Raw genomic sequence first — 26,522 nt, 5'->3', positions numbered from 1 at the left:
CCGTTTGGGCTTCCCCTCGTCCACCGCGATCACATCCTCCTCCTCTGTTGGTGCAGAGGCCTTTCTCTCCTTCTTCATCTTGCTCTCCTCCTTTCCTTCCGTCTCAGTGTCTATGGTGTTGTCTGCAGCGCTGCTGGTGGACTTGGGCTTCTTCTTCTTCTTGGTGTTATTCTGTTCCTCCTCCTCCCGTACTGCTACTGTAGCCTCAGCCGATGCTCCCTTCTTCTTCTTCTTCTTTACTACCATTTCTTTCTCTGCCTCTCCGCTCCCTTTCTCTTTTGTCTCTCCTTTCTTCTTACCCTTCTTCTTCGTCTCCCCCTCTTCTTCCTCCTGACTCCCCTCAGTTGGTTCAGCAGCTTTAGGGATCTTTTTCACTTCTTTCTTTTCTTCCTCTGTTTTTCCCTTCTTTTTCTTGCCTTTCTTCATTTCTACCACCTCTCCTTCCTCTACCTGGACAACGCTGACCTCCGTCTCTTCTGCCGGAGAGAGCTTCTTCTTTTTTTCAGCTTCTGCCCATTTTCCACTCCTCCTTTCTCCTCCTTTAATTCACTCTGTTCTGTCTCGTCCTCCGTTTTAACAGTGTTAGCACCTTTCTGCTTTTTCTTCTTCTGTCCGCTCCCTCCATCATTTCCGTTAGTCATGGCTTCCTCACCGTTGGTGTCAGTCCCAGACCCCGCCAACAACTTCTTCTTTACTTTCCTTTTCTCCTGCTCTCCTTCCGTATTCCCTCCATCCCCATTGGAAGACACCTGCTCTTCTTCTACCGGAGTCTCTGCTTTCTTCTTCTTTTTCCTCTTCACTCCTTCGTTATTCCCCAGGTTTACGGAAGTGTTTTCTGAGATCTCTTCCTCAGTGTGGGTGTCCTTCCCACTGTTCTTGTTCTTCTTCTTGTTCTTCTTCTCCATAGTAACCATCTTGTCGCCAGTGTCGGCTTGGACCATCTGAGAAAAACAAACATCCCACAATATTATTACTGTTAAAAAGGAAGCAGTCACTTCAAAGGACATAGTAGAGAATGGATTTTAGGTTTAAAGTGAACACAGTATTGATATTGGGTCCCCTAAATGGCACCCTATTTTCTATATAGTGTCCTACTTCTGACCTGATGTGTCCTGGTTCAAAAGTGGTCTATTTTCTATATAGTGCACTTCTTCTGACCTGATGTGTCCTGGTTCAAAAGTGGTGCACTAAATAGGGGATAGGGTAGCATTTGGGACGCAGCAGTGTCATTTTGGAGAGCAACACAGAACCAGATACAAACCAGTGATCTGACCGATACCGTGGGCTGGGATTCCTTGTCTATCTCCCTCTGTAGGGCCAGACGTTGAGCCTACAGAGGATAAAGCCTGGATTATGAACTAACAGTACACTTTTACAGTAGCTGTTGGCTACAATACTATGTTTCATATGTTGTCTATTCAAATTGGCAGCCAATCTCAGCACATGTGGAGGAAGGTGTCTAAAATCAGTGATTCACATACACTGACTGGTGATCAATTGATGATTGTTGATGTGAATTTATCAACGAATGATCAATTGATGGCGGGATTTATTTTATGGTGATCTCATCTAACGTTAGCTACCTGATCAATAAAGATCTTCTCAGCGGTGTTGTATCTTCCGGTCTTCTCAGACACGAAAACCACTTCGTCATGAAAAGCCGTCTGCAGAATCAAACACAGCCAGTTCAGCTAACGCAGGTAAGGTATACAAAACAATAACATGTTACCAGTATATTTGCCTAGGTTATAATGTAGTTTACTAAAGAACTTGATTAGTGTAAGTGAAGTTATGCTAGCAAGAAGCATCGATTGAATGTGTGCGTAATGTTAGCGTTTGCTTGCTATGTTAGCTGGCCAAATACCCGTCACCGGTGATAAAACACTTTGCAACGGGTGAACACAGCAATTCGCTCTGGAAAACTACGTGAACGTTTCATGATTCAATATTTAGAAATAACGGCATTAAAGTTTACTTACTTTGAAGACTCACGTGGAAACCTGTGTACACCAGTGCTGTATACTGCTTCTTGACCCGGAAATACTGTCAGATTCCCTTCCATAGTAATCGTCCTCATGCGTCCCTAGTAACAAACCTCCACGGCACGCCCCCTGGTGCCCCTCCTCCAAACCCCCCCGAATCTTTCTCCTCTGTTTCTCTCTCTTCTTTACACCTCGTATTTCTCTCTCTCTCTCTCTCTCTCTCTCTCTCTCTCTCTCTCTCTCTCTTTCTCATATGCTGTGTTTGTGTGTGCATGTATTCTTGTGTGTGTGTGTGTGTGTGTGTGTGAGAGAGAGAGAAGAGAGAGAGAGAGAGAGAGACAAACAAATGGTTCTCTCTCAAAAACATGTGCAAAATAACAAAACATATCCAATGACGTTGCAGAGCTCTGAAAAGCCCATGCGCTTATTGTTCCATTATTGATATGGTCTAATTTGCATGCAGGGGATGGCACCCTGTCCCTTATATAGTCCACTACTGTTGACCAGAGTTCCCCATTTGGAATGCAGCCATTCCGTGTGGGCAAACACTCACTCCATAATTTGCTCACACACACATAATATGCACATACATTTATACTGACTCTACACACAAGCACACCCACTCACATAAAATCGTCATATACGCTGCTGCTACTCTGTTTATCATATATCCTGATGCCTAGTCACCTTACCCCGATACATATCTACCTCTATAGATCCAGTATCCCTGCACATTGTAAATATGCTACTGGAACTGACCTATTTCAGGACCCTCTTTCAAAGATAATTAGTAAAAATCCAAATAACTTCACAGATCTTCATTGTAATGGGTTTAAACACTGTTTAAACACAGGTCCTTTGTAGCTCAATTGGTAGAGCATGGCGCTTGTAACGCCAGGGTAGTGGGTTCGATCCCCGGGACCACCCATACATAAAAATGTATGCACACATGACTGTAAGTCACTTTGGATAAAAGCGTCTGTGAAATGGCATATTATTATTATTAATATTGTTCAATGAACCATAAACAATTAATGAACATGCACCTGTGGAACGGTCGTTAAGACACTAACAGCTTACAGACGGTAGGCAATTAAGGTCACAGTTATGAAAACTTAGGACACTAGAGGACTTTCTACTGACTCTGAAAAACACCAAAAGAAAGATGCCCAGGGTCCCTGCTCATCTGCGTGAACGTGCCTTAGGCATGCTGCAAGGAGGCATGAGGATTGCAGATGTGGCCAGGGCAATAAATTACAATGTCCGTACTGTGAGACGCCGAAGACAGCGCTACAGGAAGACAGGAGGGACAGCTGATCGTCCTCGCAGTGGCAGACCACGTGTAACAACACCTGCACAGGATCGGTACATCCAAACATCACACCTGTGGGACAGGTACAGGATGGCAACAACAACTGCCCGAGTTACACCAGGAAGCACAATCCCTCCATCAGTGCTCAGACTGTCCCACAATAGGCTGAGAGAGGCTGGACTGAGGGCTTGTAGCCTGTTGTCAGGCAGGTCCTCACCAGACATCACCGGCAACAACGTCGCCTATGGGCACAAACCCACTGTCGCTGGACCAGACAGAACTGGCAAAAAGTGCTCTTTACTGACAAGTCACGGTTTTGTCTCACCAGGGGTGATGGTCGGATTCGCGTTTATCGTCGAAGGAATGAGCGGGATCGATTTGGAGGTGGAGGGTCCGTCATGGTCTGGGGCGGTGTGTCACAGCATCATCGGACTGAGCTTGTTGTCATTGCAGGCAATCTCAAAGCTGTGCGTTACAGGGAAGACATCCTCCTCCCTCATGTGGTACCCTTCATGCAGGCTCATCCTGACATGACCCTCCAGCATGACAATGCCACCAGCCATACTGCTCGTTCTGTGCGTGATTTCCTGCAAGACAGGAATGTCAGTGTTCTACCATAGCCGGCGAAGAGCCCGGATCTCAATCCCATTGAGCACGTCTGGGACCTGTTGGATCGGAGGGTGAGGGCTTGGGCCATTCCCCTAAGAAATGTCCGGGAACTTGCAGGTGCCTTGGTGGAAGAGTGGGGTAACATCTCACAGCAAGAACTGGCAAATCTAGTGTATCCATGAGGAGGAGATGCACTGCAGTACTTAATGCAGCTGGTGGCCACACCAGATACTGACTGTTACTTTTGATTTTGACCCCCCCTTTGTTCAGGGACACATTATTCCATTTCTGTTAGTCACATGTCTGTGGAACTTGTTCAGTTTATGTCTCAGTTGTTGAATCTTGTTATGTTCATACAAATATTTATGATTACTTACTTTATCATGTTCTTCTTATTTCTTATTTTGTGTGTGTTTTTGTTCTACCTTGTTATTCTCAGTATTACATTGTTATTGATTACTGCATTGTTGAGGTTAGAGCCGGGCAAGAAAGGTATTTCACTGTCCTGTGACATTAAAACTTGAAACTTGAAACTTATCTCTAGCTTCATGGAACCGAAATAGACTCTGCAACCAACAGCAGAGGGCGTTAGGGTGCTGTAGCCTAGCTGTTACTATGGCTACGTCCCGTATGGCACCCTATTCCCTATATAGTGCACTACTTTTGACCAGGGGCCCATAGGGCTGTGGTCAAAAGTAGTGCACTACATAGGGAATAGGGTGCCATTTAGGATGCTAGAGTAGCTAAGCCTGTAGCTTATTAGAACTGTCAGCTCACGACAGTCACTTACCATGCCAGTGGCTTTTACCAAAGATAGATAGAAGCCCTAAGCCTACATGTAGGTTTGGAACCTTTTCTGTTTTGTACTTTGAATGCTACGTACTGTTGCCAAGACAACAAGGTCGCTGCAAGGTATATCATGTTAAAATGCAAACAACCTGTCATTTTAGATAGAAGCAAAATAAACCTTCCAAACAGTTTAATATAGAAACGGTTCCGTCTTCAAATTTGCATGCTCCAAAGCCTTCTACAGACACCTCAATAGTGCGTTGATCCAAACAGTTTAATCTATAGACAATATTTTATTTCATTGAGTTTGAGTGAGAATTGTGTTTAGGAGACAACCAACCAAGCCCTCCTCTGTATCAACATAGGATGATAATATAATAGCCTTATACAGGAGTACACGACTGGTCACATTAAAGCCACTAATACCAATCCCCCCTATCAGTTTCCCTAAATGGGTTAGTCCAAGGTTAGAGCACCATAGGGATTAAGAGGCAGCGGATTAGTCCAATCAAGGACAAGGAGTTTTGGGAGGTAAAACACAGAAAGAGCAAAGAAGAAGTCTCTGAAATATATAATGTCAGTATGAGGTACAGATCGTACCATTAATTAATATACTGTCTAGTCTGCCATATAATCATACTGATATTGCACTCCCTGTTAAAAACTCTCCAAATGTGTTACAACAACCCCATACCAAAACTACTGATATCATAGAACCACACCAAAAATAGAGTACCTCGTTTGTGACACCAATAATACATTCAATTTCACCATCATAACATTCATCATAGAAATATGCCACACAAACGTTATATCTCAAATAGTGACAGCAGAGATTAACTTAATAAAGTGCTTAATCACAACAACTCTGGTAGACCAAACACAAAACTTAAGAGTCTTAGAAAATACACTGTTTATGTGTCCCTACATATCTAAATAGTCATAATCATCATCGATAGGAGCAACTCTCGTGGGCTACATCCCAAATAGCACCCCATTCCCTACATAGTGCACTACTTTTGATCAGAACCCTATGGTCCCTGGTCAAAAGTAGTGCACTAAATAAATAGGGTGCCATTTCAGACACAGCTCACAGTCTGTAGAGAACATGAGTGGGCAGGTGAGGTTAGTGAGCATGGTGGATGGATGGAATTTACATAAATACTGAATGCCTCCCGAATGGAACCCTATTCCTTATATAATGCACTACTTTTAACCAGAACCAGGACATAGGGCTCTGGGCGAAAGTAGTGCACTTTATAGGCAATAGGGTTGCATTTGGGACGTGACCCACTGTTCTCCTGTACCTGGTGTGTCATATATGCCCCCCCCTTTTTTTTTTTTAAACAACAAAACAGAAAAGCTAAAAATATTCCAACACATTAGTATCTGTCCCAAATGGAACCCTATTCCTATGTAGTGCACTACTTTTGACCAGAGCCGGTGCCATTTGGGACGCAACCAATAACTGTTCACTGAGCGAGCTTGACGTTCATCATCGTCATTGGGGATATATTCCAGTCTGCATGGCTTAGGAAGGGCAGGCAATGTCTTTGTTACCCGTCTCTGAATCTCGTGCAGTCAAACCTGGAGTGACATTTCTTGTGAGCACTGATCTCAAATCAGTTTTTCCCTTTGCCTCTCAATGACCAAAGTGTATAAAAAGGTAGGGTGAGCTGATCCTAGATCTGTGGCTGGGGGTAACTTGCTTGTTGCAGTGCTTTGTACAGACAATGGTGAGGTGAGGTAGAGGCATTGATGGGGTTATGAGTGACATTTGGAAACATTCCGGAGCATTCGGAACCATAATATGCCGTGTTGCCGTGGAGACTGGTTCCAAGGTTCCCCTCTCACCACAGCTGTCTCCCTGTGTAGTTCACCGGAGCAGAAGGCATCTGTTACAGACAGACAAGTGGTTAGTGTGTGTGTATATGTGTGTATGTGTCAAATAAAATAAAATAAAATATTATTTGTCACATGCGCCCAATACAACAAGTGTAAACTTTACCGTGAAATCCTGACTTACAAGCCCTTTCCCAACAATGCAGTTAAAAAGTAAGAACATTTGCAAATAGATAAAAAGAAAACAGTAACACAATAAAAAACAATAGCAACGCTATATACAGGCTATATACAAGGAATACTGGTACCGAGTCAGTGTACTGGGGTAAGAGGTAGTTGAGGTAATATGTAATAATATAAGATAATATAATTAAGCAATAATGTACGAGGAGGTGTGGTATATGGCCAATATACCCACGGCTAAGGGCTGTTCTTACGCACCGCATACGTGGAGTGCCTGGATACAGCCCTTAGTCGTGGTATATTGGCCATATATCACAACCCCCTGAGGTTCCTTATTGCTATTATAAACTGGTTACCAACATAATTAGAGCAGTAAAAATAAATGTTTTGTCATACCCGTGGTATACGGTCTGATATACCACGGCTTTCAGCCAATCAGCACTCAGGGCTCTAACCAATAATTTAATATGTACATGGGTGCTTGTGCGTTTGTGTGTGTGAAATAAGAGACACTGACCGTTCCTCCGTTCATGACCAGGGCCATCTCAGTGGGCTGGTACATGTGGCCTCTGAAGGGGATCCCAGACGCATCCCCTGTGTCCGTTATGGTACGACCCACCTCTCAGTGCTGAGACACCACCCAGGAGAGAGCAAACACAAATAAAGGGAGTGTTACTAGCCAGGTTTCACTGTACAATAATAATAGTTATTTTTTTTTCTGTAGACAATCCTTCTATTTAGACTTAAACCTTTTTGCATGTACACAATATTTGCATAAACCCACACATAGCCTTTCACACAACCAACACACACACACACACACACACACACACACAGTATACCTGCGCTGTGCTCCTCGATAGAGTAGGCCTGGTTATCTGCGTAGGGCCTGTGTGTAAGTGTGTGTGTAGGTAATGGCACCTCCTGTTGGAAGCAGGGCTGCAGGGGCTGACTGGTATCAAAGTAGTCGTGCTGGCTGGGGGCTGGCGGGTCCCTCAGACACAGGTGGGCTTCTGGGATAGCGTGAAATAACAGGAGGATCCAGCCTTGTGCCACCAAGGCAACCGCCAACACCGGCTCATCCCAGTCCGGTCGCCGCCCTCCCCCGCCACCCGACCGCGCCCCCCTCAACGCAGCGTCGCCATAGAGATAGAGCACAAGCCAGGAGACCCATAGCAACAGGGACGCCAGGCAGGACAGGAAGAGCCATACGGCGTTACACTTCTAACGCCGCTCGCACCCTCCGTCGCTCCCCTCCTCTGCCTCGTCCTCTCCCCGTCCCCCTCCACAGCACCACAGCCAGGGAGAGGCCCAGCGCGGTCAGGAGCAGCCCCAGGGCGTAGCTGCAAACCAGGGCAAAGTCTAACGGTGGGTGGTCGCAGGCCCCGTGGCCCTCCCTCACCACTGTCAGCAGCAGCCACTCTCCAGAGATGATCCCCTGGACCAGGGCCAGGATCACGCCAAGCCCAGCCAGGGAGCTCCCTTTGGGGCTAGACTTTCCAGACACCAGCCTCTTCAACCGCACCACCTGGGCCAGGAGGCAGGAGAAGCACAGGGCGAACAGCGGGCCCCAGAGGACCCGGCGGACCACACACAGGGTCTCAGTACGCCCCCACAAGGAAGGCCAGGGACAGGGTGAAGAGAGCTAGGAGGAGGCCAGCAGGAGGAGAAGAGGCCCCAGGCCGGAGCGCCCGATCTGGGTCAGGACGGAGTGACGGCGCTGGGAGAACCACGGAGAGGACCAGGGAGGTGATGGCTCCACCACAGGCCACGGCCTCCAACACCACCCCCCACACAGACTCCAGGTCACACAGCGTCCGGTAGACGGGGTCCACGTTCACACCGCAGCCCCAGAGGAGGAGGGGGCCAGGCCGGGGTCGATGATGTCATCCTGGGAGTGGCCGCAGCCAATCAGAGAGAGGAGGAAGAGGAGGACGGGACTGAGGGCCATCTGAGAGAGAGTGAGAGAGGGAGAGAGGGAGAGAGAGAGAGAGAGAGAGAGAGAGAGAGAGAGAGAGAGAGAGAGAGAGAGAGAGAGAGAGAGAGAGAGAGAGAGAGAGAGAGAGAGAACGTTGTTACTGAATCATGTCCAGAACACAGCACCAAAATGGCCTGTCTCTTGCTATCACTTGTTTAGTCATTGTATTATTCAGTACAGGAGCATAACAGACTGTTGAATGAGTTCCTGCTAGAGGGAACTAACTGTTCCTGGTACATCTTTCATTTCACAAATATATAATTATTATGTAATGTCCTTTCTCCATCTTGGAAGCTCATGTACACACACACACACACACAGCACAGCCCTCAGCAGCCCACTCAGCCTGAGCCAGCCAGGGCCACGGTTCCCATAGTAACGAGCAGCCAAGTGGGTTGGCCTATATAAATGTAACGCTGGGTTCTCACAACACAGGCTGAGTGACAAGTATACATACACACACACACACACACACACACACAGTTCAACATTGGAAGACAACAGAAAATGCTTTCTTTTGTTAAAAAGGTATCATGGTGCGGGGCGGGGCTACAGATAGGGGCTATTAAAAAGTTGTAATTAAGCTATCAGTCTTTACATTTGACACCAAAAACAGCAATAATCCATACACTTACTATGTATATTAATCATTGAAATATTCATTTGAACCATTTTCAATTATGGTGAACTGAACTCACCTTGAGAGCTTAGTTGAGTGTTCCGTTAGGTTACTTGATAACTTTTATGACTTCAAAAAAGGAGAGAAGTCACATCTCTAGTCCCACATAGTCGGTATCCAAACCGCATAATTCATCTTGGGTCCTTTTTTAGTTTGACGATGTTTGTTCAGCAGGCTAATTTAAGATCTTCTTCATTTACAGGCGAGGACAAGGTGACCGTTATCTGACGTGTTGACGTGCTGTAGCACAAGCGGATCGTACGCTCACCATAAATAACGGACTTTATAAAAGGTGAGTCACTTCTACTCATAGACTATTCCGTTTGTATTCCATCCGGTCCCCGGTGGCGCGAGCTGTGGCGGTTATTAGGTCCGTTAAAATCACTCCCTCTGGCGGCATCTCTCTGGTGCGTTTCCGTTATTTTCCAATGGTATCACGTTATATCACATCATTGTTTTGGCAATCCTATAGCGCGCTATGAGTACTCCAAAAAAAGTGTCAGGTGCAAGCTTGACTTCACTCCCTCCACATAGTCAAATATAACAAACCTGACTAAAAGTTCTCTCTGTCTTTCTCTCTCTCTCCCTTTCTCTCTCTCTCTCTCTCTCTCTCTCTCTCTCTCTCTCTCTCTCTCTATACATTTGCGGGGGATGTAAACAGCAACTTGGTTGCAGCTGTTGGCTTGAGGCACTCACAGGGATGCTGCAATGCTACTTCCAAGCAAGCACTGCTCTCTGCTCACCCACTGTCAGAAGTGCATTAACACCGCTCTGGTCTTCCTCCATACAGAGGTCAATAGTTCAGTATCCAGAGATTTCTCAACTTCTATCAATTCAGTATCCAGAGATTCCTCAACTTCTATCACTTTCACAATGCAATAATAAAGTATATAATCAGACCGGTCTTTAATGTTGGTTCCTTCCAACTGCAGCAGCCTTCGGCATTTAATGATTTACATTTTACATGTTAGTCATTTAGCAGACGCTCTTATCCAGAGCGATTTACAGGAGTAATTAGGGTTAAGTGACTTGCTCAAGGGCACATCGACAGATTTTTTCACCTAGTAATCTCGGGGATTCGAACCAACAACCCTTTGGTTGCTGGTCCAACGCTCTTAACTGCTAGGCTACCTGCGCCCCCAAATACATTCAATCAATTAATCAACGGTTTACGATCCCATATGAATAGATGAATAATCCATCCCACGTTCTCTTCCTCTTCCGCCTTCTGTCTCCTCCTGGCAGAAGGTTTCAAGAACAAGTTACAACACAGGCTGGCCAAGCACAGCAAAGGTAGTACACTATATAGGGAATGGGTGCACGGTAAAGCCTCTTAGCAGAGACCTATAAACAGAGACCTATATTCAACGCAATGTGAAACATCTTCAGAAGAATACAATCAAAGGGTAAAACCAGAAGGCAGCTATAGCAGGTATGCTGACCATAGAGGAGTCCTAAACACAGGTGAATGTCAGGTCACGTAGCGCTGTCTCCTTAGTTTAGTGAGTGGTTAATTCCCAAATCGGCACCCTATTCCCTGTGTAGTGCACTACTTTAAACCAGAGCCCTATGGGCCCTAGTACACTACATAGGAATAGGGGTGCCATTTGGGACTGAGACAACATGTTATTTAACAGTGAAACGCCATGACTCAGCCTGCTGCTTTCTCCTTATACTGACATGGGGGTAATCCCCACTCTGTGACGTGTGTGTGTGTGTGTGTGTGTGTGTGTGTGTGTGTGTGTGTGTGTGTGTGTGTGTGTGTGTGTGTGTGTGTGTGTGTGTGAATTACATTACATGGACTGGGGGGATCTGATCCTAGATCTGCACTCCTACTCTGAGAAGCTTGATTAGTCCAGACCCTGTACTGTACTGATTAGGACAGACCCTGTACTGTACTGATTAGTCCAGACCCTGTACTGTACTGATTAGTCCAGACCCTGTACTGTACTGATTAGTCCAGACCCTGTACTGTACTGATTAGTCCAGACCCTGTACTGTACTGATTAGTCCAGACCCTGTACTGTACTGATTAGTCCAGACCCTGTACTGTACTGATTAGTCCAGACCCTGTACTGTACTGATTAGTCCAGACCCTGTACTGTACTGATTAGTCCAGACCCTGTACTGTACTGATTAGTCCAGACCCTGTACTGTACTGATTAGTCCAGACCCTGTACTGTACTGATTAGTCCAGACCCTGTACTGTACTGATTAGTCCAGACCCTGTACTGTACTGATTAGTCCAGACCCTGTACTGTACTGATTAGTCCAGACCCCTGTACTGTACTGATTAGTCCAGACCCTGTACTGTACTGATTAGTCCAGACCCTGTACTGTACTGATTAGTCCAGACCCTGTACTGTACTGATTAGTCCAGACCCTGTACTGTACTGAGAGAGTAGGTAAAAGCAGTGGTCTTAGTGAATAGACAGTAGAGTTCTTAATAGATGCCGGTAATAGAGGCTAAACATAGAAGGTTCATGACATCATCTCCAGTAGCACACAGACACACACACAGACACACACACGCACACACACACACACGCACACACACACGCGTCAGCAGTGCAGATTAGTGTGTCTAATAATGTGTCAACTTGCCTGGTAACAACATGATGACCTGAATGAATGGGGCCAGTGACGGACCACAAATTGTCCCAGGTATTTCTAACACACCGGCCCATTTTGTTCCTCTGGGCCCCCACACCTGGCCTTTTTTTCCCTTCAAGCACCCATTATTAGCCAAATAATGGTCATTCTGCAGAAGAAGAAAAAACTATCCAGACTGGCCCACTAGGCTACAGATGGAGAGGGAGAGAGGGCGGGAGAGAGGGAGAGAGGGAGGGAGAGAGGGAGAATAATGTCTATAAAGTGTTGGCTTGGTGATTACCTCGTCATTACCCTGCGGTTTGCGAAGTACAGGACATCCCGTACTCCTCCCTTCCCCCTCCCTCCATCCCTTCTTTTCTCCCTCCATTTCATTCCATTCATCCACTCTTTCTCCTGTGTCTTTTTTGTAAAGCTGGGAGGTTGAGGTTTTGGTTGAGCTCACGCCAGTACACACAGACAGTACAGTAGGTGTGCATGTGTAGAGGGGCTAAATAGCTTTGACATTACTCTAGGTCAAAGGTCATTGTGGGTCATTCTGAGGTCATCCTCTCCTCTCTGACCTCTCCTTAACCACTTACTTACTAGTGATTGGCTGATTGGATGGTTTTGGGGAACTTATGTTAATTTATAACATGTTGCAGTTTTCAGATGTTAAAGTAACTTGTAAACAGTTAATACAGGAAGTGATTTATTTGTCCATATACAATACTCTCGCCCTCTCTCTCTATATATATCTATTTCTCGCCATCCATCCCTCTCTCTCTCTCTCTCTCTCTCTCTCTCTGCTTCTTCCTTCTCTCTTTCTCTGTCTCTCTCTCTCTCTCCAGTAATAATAATAATATGCCATTTAGCGGATGCTTTTATCCAAAGCGACTTACAGTCATGTGTGCATACATTTTTACGTATGGGTGGTCCCGGGGATCGAACCCACTACCCTGGCGTTACAAGCGCCATGCTCTACCAATTGAGCTACAGAGGACCACAGCTAGAGAACCTCTCAGCACCATATAGATCAAGGCCCGTATTCCAAAAAGCACCGATGATCTAGGATCAGTTTTGAATACAGGCCCAGATCAGCCTAGTCCAATCCACTTACATCATTAACACCACTAAAGGTGGTTTGGAGGTGGTGTGGTTCATGTGAAATAGCACCACCATGTGGAATGTGTGAGTGTGTGTTTCTAAAATAAATACAATTACATTTACCAGACGCTCTTATCCAGAGCGACTTACAGTTAGTGAGTGCATACATTATTATTATTTGTTTTATTTTATTTTTTCCATACTGGCCCCCCGTGGGAATCGAACCCACAACCCTGGCGTTGCAAGCGCCATGCTCTACCAACTGAGCTACATCCCTGCCGGCCATTCCCTCCCCTACCCTGGACGACACTGGGCCAATTGTGCGCCGCCCCATTGGTCTCCCGGTCGCGGCCGGCTACGACAGAGCCTGGATTTGAACCAGGATCTCTAGTGGCACAGCTACCACTGCGATGCAGTGCCTTAGACCACTGCGCCACTCGGGAGTTATGACCATTATCATCTCAAAAGTCAAAGTCATTCATCAATCATTAAAGCAAACAACCAATCAACAAACTTTACCGTTATTCACTGCAAAGAACAATACTTTTTGTTTAAATCCATTTAATTGAAAAACTTCATTACAATCACTATAAAAACCCACTAGACGTGGTCTTTGTACTGTATATTTGTATGGCTGTCTATTATTTAACCTCTTCCCCCTAATTAGGGGCAGGCTGGCATTTATTGTCATGAATCTTGCCCTGGAGGCAGTTCTGCAGAGTGGTCACTAGCTGGCACAGCTACAAAGTCATCAAATCAGATTTTTAACCCTAACCTTAACCACACTGCTAACCATAATGCCTAACCCTAACCTTAACCACACTGCTAACCATAATGCCTAACCCTAACCTTAACAACACTGTTAACCATAATGCCTAACCCTAACCTTAAAATTAAGACCAAAAATTGAATTTTTTTGATATAGTCAATGTTGACTATAATAACACCCTGTCACACATTCACATTCACAGTAGACGTAGATGAAAAGCTGGTAGTGCAGTAGTCATTTCAGCAACAGACAGAAGCCCACTGTCTTTTAAATCCTGGTGCATTCAACTGGTTTAGCAGTTTCCCTAAGAGGATCTACTGGAATAGATTCCTATAGGTAAGGATCACTTTGTGGCAGAAGTGTCTGTGGGCCGAGGTTGGGCTAGTTGTGGATGTGTGATCAGTTTGTTGCAGGTGTCTGGTCCAGGTCTGTTCACATGCGTCTGTAGACGTGGATCACTGTCTTGCAGTTGGGGCAGCGGTGTTCTACGTCCTTACAGGAGTCAACACAGAACGGAATGCAAGAGCATATCATGCACCTAGAGGACAGAGAGAGAGAGAGAGAGAGAGAGAGAGAGAGAGAGAGAGAGAGAGAGAGAGAGAGAGAGAGAGAGAGAGAGAGAGAGAGAGAGAGAGAGAGAGAGAGAGGAGAGAGAGAGAGAGAGAGAGAGAGAGAGAGAGAGAGAGAGAGAGAGAGAATATTCGGCATGTGTATCAATCTGTATGCAAGTGTGTGTGAGAGAAAAAAGCTAAAAATACTGTGTGTGTGTGTGTGAGTGTGTGTGTGCGTCAATGTGCATGTGTGTGTCTGCCCATGTGTGTGTGTCAACTCACAAGAATAGGAAGAGGGCTCCACAGATGAGCCAGGGCGAGACACCCGGCACGTATGTGGTCTCTGTCAGAACCTGGACCTGACACTGGGGATACGTCATCTGGCTGGGCACGTCTCTAGGCAGCTGCTGCTGCATCACCACCATCTGGGTTACTGCAGAGGGAGGAGAATACTGGTTAGAACCAGATAGAACTGGTCAGAACCAGATAGAACAGGACAGAACCACCACCTGTGTTACTGCAGAGGGAGGAGAATAATGGTTAGAACCAGATAGAACTGGTCAGAACCAGATAGAACAGGACAGAACCACCACCTGGGTTTCTGCAGAGGGAGGATAATACTGGTTAGAACCAGATAGAACTGGCCAGAACCAGATAGAACAGGACAGAACCACCACCTGGGTTACTGCAGAGGGAGGAGAATACTGGTTAGAACCAGATAGAACTGGTCAGAACCAGATAGAACAGGACAGAACCACCACCTGGGTTACTGCAGAGGGAGGAGAATACTTGTTAGAACCAGATAGAACTGGCCAGAACCAGATAGAACAGGACAGAACCACCACCTGGGTTACTGCAGAGGGAGGATAATACTGGTTAGAACCAGATAGAACTGGTCAGGACCAGATAGAACAGGACAGAACCACCACCTGGGTTACTGCAGAGGGAGGAGAATACTGGTTAGAACCAGATAGAACTGGCCAGAACCAGATAGAACAGGACAGAACCACCACCTGGTTTACTGCAGATGGAAGGAGGGAGGGAATACTGGCCAGAACCAGATAGGACCGGATAGGACTGGACAGGACTGGACCATATAGAACCCCTTAGGATGGAGTAATACTATAGTAATACTTGATAGAACTGCTACTACACAACCCCCCAAAATAAACAGTTTTTTAAACTCTACACACGTGTGACGTGTGTGACGTGCGGTGAGGTCAGTGGCTGAGTAGGCACTGGCTATTATTAAAGATAATACTAAAAAATAAACATTGATGAAGCCTACTATAAACTTGACCAGACTCAAAGCTAGGCTCATTGACTCCCTCTGAAGGTAAATCTGAACTTCTTTAATTTCCTGTTTTACAGCATTGACTCCCTTACGTCCACATCAGCAACTCCCTATAGAACTAACCCATAACTCAGGTTACGGGGGGCCAGTATGAAAATAAAAAATAAAAATGCACTCACTAACTGGATAAGAGCGTCTGCTAAATGACTAAAATGTAAAAATGTAAAATGTTACCACATCCCTCCTCCCTTAGTCCGAACATACTTAACTAAGCCCAAAGGAACGCAAAACCAGGGGGAATATATTTTTAACTAATCAGAGTCAAAGGGGGAACTAACCAGTTCTGGTAGGAATGGGGCAGAGAACTCTTGTGCTGACACCTGGTCCGAACAAGGTGGCCAAACATCATCTCAGTGGTGTAAAGCGGTAGGCTGCCAGGAATCAGGAAACTCTGGTTTTCAGTGTGCCTCCTGTTGCTTTTTTCCAGGTCTCTTTTCATTGTTTGGACTGCTCTCTCCACTAAGTCATTCGGAGGTGATGTGGCGAAAACCATCGGCTGCTACACATAAAGATGGCTGTATTGTCTGATACGACAGTATGGGGAAGACCATGAGTCCCTGAGATGCTCAGTTGTTGTTGCTGAGTTTGCAGTGCAGACTGGGAAAACTTCAAGCCATTTTGAGTGAGCATCCACAGCCAACAAGAACATCTCCCGAAGGAAAGGCCCTTCATAGTCAATGTGAATGCGAGTGCAGGGTTTTCCAGGCCACTCCCAAGGGCTGATGGGAGCTTGTGCTGGAGCATTTCGTACCTGCTGGCAAGTAGCACGTGACTGCACCTGCTCTTCCACCGCTTTGTCCAATCCCGGCCACTACATGTGCACTCTTGCTGTGGCATTCTGGATACTCCTGGGGTGCGACTCGTGGAGTTCTTCCAGTAAAGTCTGACGTCCTTGTGGTGGAACCACTACTCGAAGGCCCTAAAGCAGGATTTCCGTCCTCCGCCGAGAGTTCGTTTCTCCTTTTTAAAATAAGTCTGCAACTCCTCCGTACGACAGCGGACATGCCATTGCTCCTGGACAAAGTGGCTGACTTTGGAGAGAAGAGGGTCTCTTACAGTCCATTTCTTCAGTTGGCGATGGTCTATTGGAGCTGTTTGGGGCCGTTTCAGCAAGCACACCAGCCCAGGGGGACATTTGGGGTCTTTGGGCATGTCTGGGAGTGGCAGCCTGCTGAGACCATCAGCGTTGGCAATGGAGGTGTCCGGTCTCTACAGCAACTCATATTGGTATTGAGCTAACATGAGGGTCTTATGGTCAGTTTGGATGTCGATGTGGTGTCCATGCGCATACTGGTAATGTTTCTTGCAGTGGGGCTAGGACAGAGGCCAGGTCAGGAAGCAAGTGGCCGTGGTAGTTTAACTACGTAAGGTAGGCCCATAGCTCACTCACATCCTTGGGTTCTGGGGCCTCTTTGATTGCTCTTTGTTTGTCCAGGGGTTGAAGCCCGTTGGCGGTGACTTTGTGCCCCAAGAACTCCACTTCGGAGGCCAGGAAAACACACTTTGATTTATTCAGGCGAAGCCCTGCGCTCTCCAGTCTTGACAGCACTCTTTCAAGTTTTTTTTTGGTGGTCTTCCTCCATGACACCGGTGATAAGGATATCATCCATGTATACAGCAGTGTGCCCGTTAACAAATTCTCCATTGTTCTTTGACAGATTCCACAGGCAGAGGAGACTCCAAACGGATGGTATGTGTACTGAAACAGCCCCTTGTGGGTGGTTATTCTAACCACTTTGCGGGATTCTTCAGCCAGCACCAACTGCTGGTATGCGTGAGACATGTCCATCTTGGAAAAGCATGTCCCACCAAATAGCTTTGTGAATAGCTTCTCTATCCTTGGCAGTGGGTACTGCTCCAGCCTGGAAGCTACATTGGCGGTTAGCTTGTAATCTCCACAAATCCTGATATTTCCATCAGGCTTCATTACTGGGAGAATGGGGGGCAGCCCACTCAGAGTAAGATATTGGTTAGAGTATTCCAGTGGTTTGGAGCCTGTCCAGCTCTGCCTCGACCTTCTGTTGTAGTGCGAACTGCACTTGGTGGGCTTTTGCAGAAGCGTGGTCAAACGGATTGCTCCACCTGAATTTGCACTTCAGTCTCTTTTTTAATTTTCCAAGTTCGTCTTTGAAGAGATCTGCGTTTAGTGTGCTGGACAACTCACTGTCTGAGACCTTCATGATTGTTTTGAACATCCCTCGCCAGTCCAGTTGTAACACTGCCATCCAATGTCTTCCCAGTAGATTGGGACCCTGACATTGGACCACTGACATCTTCAGTCGTGTAGTTTGACCTTTGTACTGGACGTTGACGCACACTGCACCCCTACACCGGAATGCGCTCTCCTGTGTATGACTTCATCACTATAGCCAAGGGCTTAGTTTCAACTGAAGTGCTTTGGCTTTTAGGTCAGCAAAAGCATGTTCTCCCGAAACAGTATGGGAAGCCCCTGTGTCCACCTCGAACACGACTGGGCAGTTATCCAACTCCAATGTAGTCCACAGGGGGCTTGGGGTTTCTCTTGAACCACCATTACATAGCCTGCGTCCTCTACCTCCTCCTCCTCTTCTTCCTCAGATAAAGGGGAGTGGGTTTCTGCGACTTGGTGGGCTCGGGCCCTGACTGTCTTTTAGTAGTCTGGAATGGGTGACTATTCTCCCTGGACCTCTGGCGGCACGCTCCTGCGATATGGCATCGCTTTTTGCAAAAGTGACGTTCTGCGTCCTTAAAGTGGCAAGTATCAGGTGAGTGGTTGTCTTTGCAATGATAGCAAGCTGTTACAGCTACCTTCAGGAAGTATTCATACCCCTTCACTTATTCCACATTTTGTTGTGTTACAGCCTGAACTCAAAATATATATTTTCTGCACTCCATAATGATCTAGTGAAACATATTTTTATAAATTTTAGCAAATCTATCGAAAATGAAATACAGAAATATCTCATTTACATAAGTGTTCACACCCATGGGTCAACAATTTCTAGAAGCACCTTTGGCGGCGATTACATCGTTGAGTCGTCTTGGGTATGTCTGTATCAGCTTTGCACATCTGGATTAGGGGATTTTTTCCCATTCTTTCTTGCAGATTTTCTCAAGCTCTGTTAAGTTAGATGGAGAGCGGCGGTGAACAGCAATCTTCAAGTTTTCCACAGATTTTCAATGGGATTCAAGTCTGGGCTTTGGCTGGGCCACTCAAGGACGTTCACATTCTTGTTCTGAAGCCATTCCAGCATTGCTTTGGCTGTATGCTTGGGGTCTTTGTCCTGTTGGAATGTAAATCATCACCCCAGTCTAAGATCATTTGCACTCTGAAGCAGGTTCTCCTCAAGGATTTGCCTGTATTTGGCTCCATTCATTGTTCCCTCTATCTATCCTTACCAGTCTCCCAGTCCCTTCTGCTGAAAAGCATCCCCATAGCATTATGCTGCCACCACCATGCTTCACGGTAGGGATGGTGTTAGATGGGTGATGAGCGGTGCTTGGTTTTTCTCCAGACATAGTGCTTTGCATTCAGGCCAAAGAGTTACATTTCTGTTTCATCAGACCACATAATATTTTGCCTTATGCTCTCTGTCTTTACCGTGCCTTTTGCAAACTCTAGGCGTGCTGTCATGTGGCTTTTTCTCAGGGAGTATCTTCCGTCTGGCCACTCTCCCATAAAGCCCAGATTGGTGAGGTGCTGTAGAGACTGTTGTCCTTTTGGCAGGTTCTCCCATCTCAGCCAAAGAACTCTATAGTTCTGTCAGAGTGGTCATTAGGTTCTTGGTCACCTCCCTGACCAAGATCCTTCTTGCCTGCTCAGTTTGGTCGGATGGCCAGCTCTAGGCAGAGTCTGGGTATTTCAATATTTTTTCTATTTTTTAAATTTTTTCAACCCATGGGGCGGAGCACAATTGGCCCAACGTCGTCCAGGGTAGGGGAGGGAATGGCCGGCAGGGATGTAGCTCAGTTGGTAGAGCATGGTGTTTGCAACGCCAGGGTTGTGGGTTCGATTCCCACGGGGGGGCAGTATGAAAAGTAAAAAAATAATGTATGCACTCACTAACTGTAAGTCGCTCTGGATAAGAGCGTCTGCTAAATGACTAAAATGTAAATGTAAATGTACATTTCTCAATGATGGAGACCACTCTTGGAAACTTTCAACATACTAGAAAGGGTTTTATACCCTTCCCCAGATATACTGTACGCCTCATCACAATTCTATCACGGAGATCTACGGACAGTTCCTTGGACTTCATGGTATGGTTTCTGCTCTGACATGCACTGTCAACTTTATTACATTATATAGACAGGTGTGTTTCTTCTAAATCATGTCCAAACAATTGAATTGGCCACAGGTGGACTCCAAACATGTTGTAGTGACATCTCAAGGATGATCAAATGAAATTGGATACACCTGAGCTCAATTTGGAGTATCATAGCAAAGGGGTGTGAATACTTATGTAAATGAGATATTTCTGTATTTCATTTTTAAGCATTTCTAAAAGAATAATGGGCAGAAATTGCAAAATTCAGGTGAGCAAAGCTCTTAGAGACTTACCCAGAAAGACACACAGCTGTAATCGCTGCCAAAGATGATTCTAACATGTATTGACTCAAGGGTGTGAATACTTATGTAAATAAAATATTTCTGTATTTCATTTTCAATACATTTGCAAAAATGTCTAAAAACATGTTTTCACTTTGTCATTATGGAGTATTGTGTGTAGATGCGTGAGAAAAATATATATTTCATTGATTTTGAATTCAAGTTGTAACACAACAAAATGTGGACTAAGTCAAGGGGTATGAATACTTTCTGAAGGCAGTCTAACAAGCGAGACTTAACTTTCAGTGCTTTCCTTCATTTTCTGTTTGCTCTCTCTGCACTACTCAACACTGTGTGCATCTGGCAGCTTCATTTACTTCACTCACTAACTCGCTAGCTAGCTAGCCGTCGAAACTGTGACTCTGCCTCCACAACATTGTGTCTACGGTCTGCTGGTCGGAAGGAGCTGTAACCCCTAATCATCAGACAAATTACTTTTGCTATATTAAGAATGTAGAAAAATTATTGATAACAGCTATAACAGCTATTTTGATTACATAATCACGTCACTGTGTGTGTGTGTGTGTGTGTGTGTGTGTGACTCACCGCCGGGGGCATTTGTAGGTTGTGCCATGCCCATGCTGTACTGGGGAGGTGGTGGGTACATGCTGGGTTGGGGACCTGATAAATAAGGGATAAATAAATAAATACATCAATACACTGTGTCATTTACCTCAAACCCAGGGATACAGAGTGGTTGGCCAGCCTTATTGGAACACAAACCCAGGGATACAGAGTGGTTGACCAGCGTTATGGGAACACAAACCCAGGGATACAGAGTTTTTGGCCAGCATTATGGGAACACAAACCCAGGGATACAGAGTGGTTGGCCAGCGTTATGGGAACACAAACCCAGGGCTACAGAGTGGTTGGCCAGCCTTATTGGAACACAAACCCAGGGATACAGAGTGGTTGGCCAGCGTTATGGGAACACAAACCCAGGGATACAGAGTGGTTGGCCAGCGTTATGGGAACACAAACCCAGGGATACAGAGTGGTTGGCCAGCCTTATTGGAACACAAACCCAGGGATACAGAGTGGTTGGCCAGCGTAATGGGGACACAAACCCAGGGATACAGAGTGGTTGGCCAGCACTTAACAATGATGTTCATGACATCTATGGCTATCATGACACATACTTCCAAAACGCTTAATGAAAACACTGTTGAAGGGAGTTGCTGTCCAGTAACATTTTAATTTACTTAAAGAGTAAGGGCTGGTTTCCTGAACACAGATTAAACCTAGTCCTGGTCTGAAAAGCATGCTCAATGGAGAATCTTAAACTGTCCCTAAGAGTATCAGTGTAGATCTGGTCTCTCACCTCCCTGGAAGCCAGGCTGAGTGGGGTAGGCTGCTCCCCTGTCACCTCCCTGGAAGCCAGGCTGAGTGAGGTAGGCTGCTCCCCTGTCACCTCCCTGGAAGCCAGGCTGAGTGAGGTAGGCTGCTCCCCTGTCACCTCCCTGGAAGCCAGGCTGAGCGGGGTAGGCTGCACCCCTGTCCCCTCCCTGGAAGCCGTAGGCTGCTGGGGGGCCGGGGTAGGAGGGAGCTGGGATGTCCTGGGGGGATCCATACTGATTTCTATACTGCTGACCCTTCTCCATACTGTCGGGGTAGGGGAGCGCCGCCCTAGGTTGAAGATATCCAGGTTAGGACAACGGAATAATTCCATGCGGAACCGTTTGAAAGAGAGAGCGAGAGAGAGAGAAAGGGAGCAGAGACAGAGAAGAGAGTGGGAGTAGGAGATAGTGAGCACAAACACAGTGGCAGAATCTCAATGTTTTAGTCATTTAGCAGACGCTCTTATCCAGAGCGACTTACAGTTAGTGAATACATTTTTTATTTTTTTTTATACTGGCCCCCCGTGGGAATCGAACCCACAACCCTGGCGTTGCAAACACCATGCTCTATCAACTGAGCTACATCCCTGCCAGCCATTCCCTCCCCTACCCTGGACAACTTGTGCGCCGCCCATGAGTCTCCCGGTCGCGGCCAGCTGCGACAGAGCCTGGATTCAAACCAGGATCTCTAGTGGCACAGTTAGCACTGCGATGCAGTGCCTTAGACCACTGCGCCACTCAGGAGCTCAGTCATCTCTCCTCTCTCCTAGCCTCTTTCTCCTCCAATGGGGTTTGAGAAGGAGGCGTCGCAAGGAGTATGGAATTGAGATTCTCCCAGTGAGCGTAATTTATGACAGCATTATTACTAAACCTTAAGCAAACATAACATGATGTACCTAGCACATAACCAGAACCAGATAAGGGCGCTCCGTCCTTAAAGGGGACATATAGTTATCATCACCAGAACGTAACACTCGTCTTGCAGAAAAGCCATAACCTTGGTCTATGTTCAAAAGCAATTGATTTGCAATGTACTATTTAAATGATCAAGAGTTTAAGTTAGTTAGAACACTTTTAAGCGTCACTCCACAATGATACATCAGTTGACAATACTAAATACTGTTTCAAAAGCCATATTATGGACCAATCAGATGGTGTTTGAGACACTGTAGTCAGTCATAGGCAAACACAGTACAGTATGTCATCTGGAATCAGCTATACTACATCACATCGTCTAAACATCATTGATCTATGTTTTCACTGAGCTGCCCTTCTTAACCAGGTCTCCCTTGGGAAAGAGGTCTTCTGACATCAATGGGACTTTCTGGTTCAATCCAGGTTCAATAAATAAATACAAATTCGAACCTCATGATTCATTCTAACCTTGTACCATAAAACAATCTGTTTAATCTTTACTAACAGTAACCAGGTCAGTCTTGAGAACATATTTTATAACGATCTACACGTCATAAGGAAATGCTGAGGTTATAAAACTCCTCTCTATCTATGGGTGTGTCCCAAATGGCCCCCTATATTCCCTGTGTTCTATTGTCACATACATCTAGTGTCCCAAATGGCCCCCTATATTCCCTATGTTCTATTGTCACATACATCTAGTGTCCCAAATGGCCCCCTATATTCCCTATGTTCTGTGGTCCTCTGTAGCTCAGCTGGTAGAGCACGGCGCTTGTAACGCCAAGGTAGTGGGTTCGATCCCCGGGACCACCCATACACAAAAATCTATGCACGCATGACTGTAAGTCGCTTTGGATAAAAGCGTCTGCTAAATGGCATATTATTATTATTATTATTATATTGTCACATACATCTAGTGTCCCAAATGGCCCCCTATATTCCCTATGTTCTACTGTCACATACACCTAGTGTCCCAAATGGCCCCCTATATTCCCTATGTTCTATTGTAACATACACCGGATAGGTGCAGTAATGGGTTGTTTTACAGGGTCAGCCGTGGTAGTACAGCGCCTCAAGAGTAGGAGTACTGATCTAGAATCAGTTTTGCCTTTTCAGATCATAAAAAATCTGATTACATGGACAGAAGGGACCTGGGCCCGTTTCCACAAAGCGTCTCCCAGTAGGAGTGCTGATCTAGGATCTGTCCATGCAAACTTATTCATCACGACCTAACAGTCAAAACCGATGTTAGATCAGTACTCTGAGACGCTTTATGAATACAGGCCCTGATATCACCTCTACCTCTAACGCTCTCTCTCTCTCACACACACACACACACACACACACACACACACACACACACACACACACACACACACACACACACACACACACACACACACACACACACACACACACACACACACACACACACACACACACACACACAAAGCTTTATGAATACAGGCCCAGAATGCTAGGACCAGGGGAAATGCTAGGACCAGGGGAATGCTAGGACCAGGGGAATGCAGGACCAGGGAAATGCTAGGACCAGGGGAATGCTAGGACCAGGGGAATGCTAGGACCAGGGGAATGCTAGGACCAGGGGAATGCTAGGACCAGGGGAATGCTAGGACCAGGGGCCGTATGTATCAAGTGTCTCAGTGTAGGAGTGCTGATCTAGGATCAGGTCCAATCTAATTGTATTTGTCACATGCGCTGAATACAACAGGTGTATAGACCTTACAGTGAAATGCTTACTTACAAGCCCTTAACCAACAATGCAATTAACAAAAATAAGTGTTAAGTAAAAAAGAGATATAAGCAAAAAAGAAAAATAACAAATAATTAAAGAGCAGCAGTAAAATAACAGTAGCGAGGCTATATACAGGGTGTACCGGTACAGAGTCAATGTGCGGGGGCACATTTCCCTGTCCATATAATCTTATTCATTAAAATCTAAAAGGCAAAAATTATCCTAGATCAGCACTTCTACTTTGATTGGCAGCACCAGGACTGGATCAGACCAGCCCGGAGACCAGACAGAACAACAGTCAGCTGCCCAGCACACTTCACAATCATGATATGTCCTGCTCATGGTTTGGTTAGCTATCATATTCACTGGTGAAGTACAGTTTGCCACTCTGTCATTTCAGGCACTGATGTGTGTCTGCATCTAACAGCGCCACCAAACATTAGGAACATTAGGCACCCAAAACAGAGTTAGGATTAGGTAAAGACTGAAAAAAAGCTCCCTTCTTCTCCCTACACTTTAGCAGGGTTGGGGTTAATTCCAGAAATTCAATTCTGATTTTATTCCCTCTCCCTGTAAATTCCATTTAATTCAATTAAAAATCCAGGTCAGTTTTTGAATTCTGAGATAATTCAATTCCTCTCAATTCCAATAAAATTCCAATAATGAAACTCCCAATTCAGTATTATATCATTTAAATACCAGCTCAGAACACCCTATCCCAGCCCACCTTACCCCAGCTCAGAACACCCTATCCCAGCCCACCTTACCCAGCTCAGAGCACCCGATCCCAGCCACGAGCAGAGCGACAGTCCCTTACCTGTCTGGAGCCCTGGAGAAGACGAGGTACTGTGGAGCTAGAGATAAGAGCTGCTACTTCCTCAAGAGACAAAGGAACTGAAGCAGAGAGAGAGAGAGAGAGAGAGAGAGAGAGAGAGAGAGAGAGAGAGAGAGAGAGAGAGAGAGAGAGAGAGAGAGAGAGAGAGAGAGAGAGAGAGAGAGAGAGAGAGAGAGAGAGAGAGAGAGAGAGAGAGAGAGAGAGAGAAAAAAACTGGAGCACAGATAAAGAGAGAGACTGAGAGTGAGGAAGAGAGACACACACAGAGAGAGGGGGGGTGTAGCTAAACTGCTAGGGAGATGTGAGGCAGATGAGGTAACAACTTTATCTGAAGTGACTGAATAGTGATGATGAGCAACACAAGCCTGATGGAAAATACATCTGTAGGTAACCGTCCCGCCCTGCCCCTGTCCCTCCCCCTGGAAGCCTCTTCCCCACAGCTGAAGGTCCTAATCACGTTCTGCACATGTTTCTTTACCTCTCTCTACTTTACACACACATTGTTGTGGTCACCCTCCCTTCACATTTTTCACTGTCAATCGGGAATGATAATTCTTCCAAGTTTTACCAGTGAAATGTCCATGCAGCATCTGCATGCCAACCATTTGTTCTCAATCAGTTTGATGGGGAAATGCATGTATGTTCTTCTTGAGTTACACAGTGTTGTTTTGAATTATGTACAGTGATCACATTTGAAAGCAGATGGTTTTAACAAACCGTAGCGTACCTGTGTTTAGTTTCAATTAAAGCACATATTCTTCCTAGTGCCGCACGCAGTTGAGTTTTGGCTGCATGAGAGAATACTGCGAGTGTTCGCACAATCATCCTAAAATCTCATAAGAAATTAGGTGGTATTTTTGGTCTTGCAGCAACTTTATACTAGGCTATTATATTTGGTTTTGTTATGTAGAATACTATCATTATGTAATCTTGCAGACATTGATTCAGCTTTGATCTCAACAAGATCTCACGGTTTTACCAATTTGCCTTGAGATTCTGACATTTATCCACGTTTTTTCCAAACATCAAATTTCGAAGTTGCTCCAAACGAGCCACGGCCATTTCACCCCGCTACCATCTAGAAGACGGAGACAGTACAAGTGTGTCAAAGCTGGGACCGAGAGACTGATGAACAGCTTCTATCTCCAGGCCATCAGACTGTTAAACAGGCACCACCATGCCCAGCACCCTGCCCTGCCCTGAACCATTGAGTCATTGAACATTGGCCACTTTAATAATGTTTACATACTGTTTTACCCACTTTATATGTACACTGAGTATACAAAACATTATGAACACTTGCTCTTTCCATGACCAGGCGAATCCAGGTGAAAGCTATGATCCCTT

At 45.8% G+C, this 26,522-nt stretch overlaps 2 protein-coding genes and 1 pseudogene across 3 annotated transcripts in view; all 3 read right to left on the bottom strand.

Moving 5' to 3' along the window:
* Nucleotides 1-446: 446 nt before the first annotated feature.
* LOC121560296 (DEAD-box ATP-dependent RNA helicase 27-like) lies at nucleotides 447-2,060 on the bottom strand. Of its 2 annotated transcripts, XM_045218800.1 has the most exons (4): nucleotides 1,980-2,060; nucleotides 1,584-1,664; nucleotides 1,262-1,330; nucleotides 447-941 (listed from the first exon to the last, which is right to left on the bottom strand). In XM_045218800.1, the coding sequence occupies exon 4, from the start codon at nucleotides 939-941 to the stop codon at nucleotides 447-449; it is 495 nt and encodes a 164-aa protein (XP_045074735.1). In that variant the 5' UTR covers nucleotides 1,262-1,330; nucleotides 1,584-1,664; nucleotides 1,980-2,060. The 2 variants fall into 2 exon arrangements, with proteins under 2 accessions (XP_045074735.1, XP_041729237.2); XM_041873303.2 differs by lacking the exons at nucleotides 1,262-1,330; nucleotides 1,584-1,664 and having other exon boundaries at nucleotides 1,980-2,038.
* A 4,440-nt stretch (nucleotides 2,061-6,500) lies between these two features.
* On the bottom strand, nucleotides 6,501-9,611 carry LOC123481310 (annotated as a pseudogene).
* A 4,660-nt stretch (nucleotides 9,612-14,271) lies between these two features.
* The window catches only part of LOC121534324 (collagen alpha-2(IV) chain-like), a 30,906-nt gene continuing 18,655 nt past the window's right edge, over nucleotides 14,272-26,522 (bottom strand). Inside the window, exons 2-5 of the mRNA XM_045218799.1 lie at nucleotides 21,654-21,958; nucleotides 20,879-20,953; nucleotides 14,723-14,823; nucleotides 14,272-14,331 (exon numbers count right to left, since the gene is read on the bottom strand). Coding sequence (XP_045074734.1) covers nucleotides 14,272-14,331; nucleotides 14,723-14,823; nucleotides 20,879-20,953; nucleotides 21,654-21,933 — 516 coding nt within the window. The 5' untranslated portion in view covers nucleotides 21,934-21,958. The remainder of the gene's footprint in view (nucleotides 14,332-14,722; nucleotides 14,824-20,878; nucleotides 20,954-21,653; nucleotides 21,959-26,522) is intronic.

This window comes from Coregonus clupeaformis, unplaced genomic scaffold (assembly GCF_020615455.1).
Source record: "Coregonus clupeaformis isolate EN_2021a unplaced genomic scaffold, ASM2061545v1 scaf1810, whole genome shotgun sequence".
NCBI lineage: Eukaryota > Metazoa > Chordata > Actinopteri > Salmoniformes > Salmonidae > Coregonus > Coregonus clupeaformis.
This window is presented reverse-complemented; position numbering and strand designations above follow the sequence as displayed.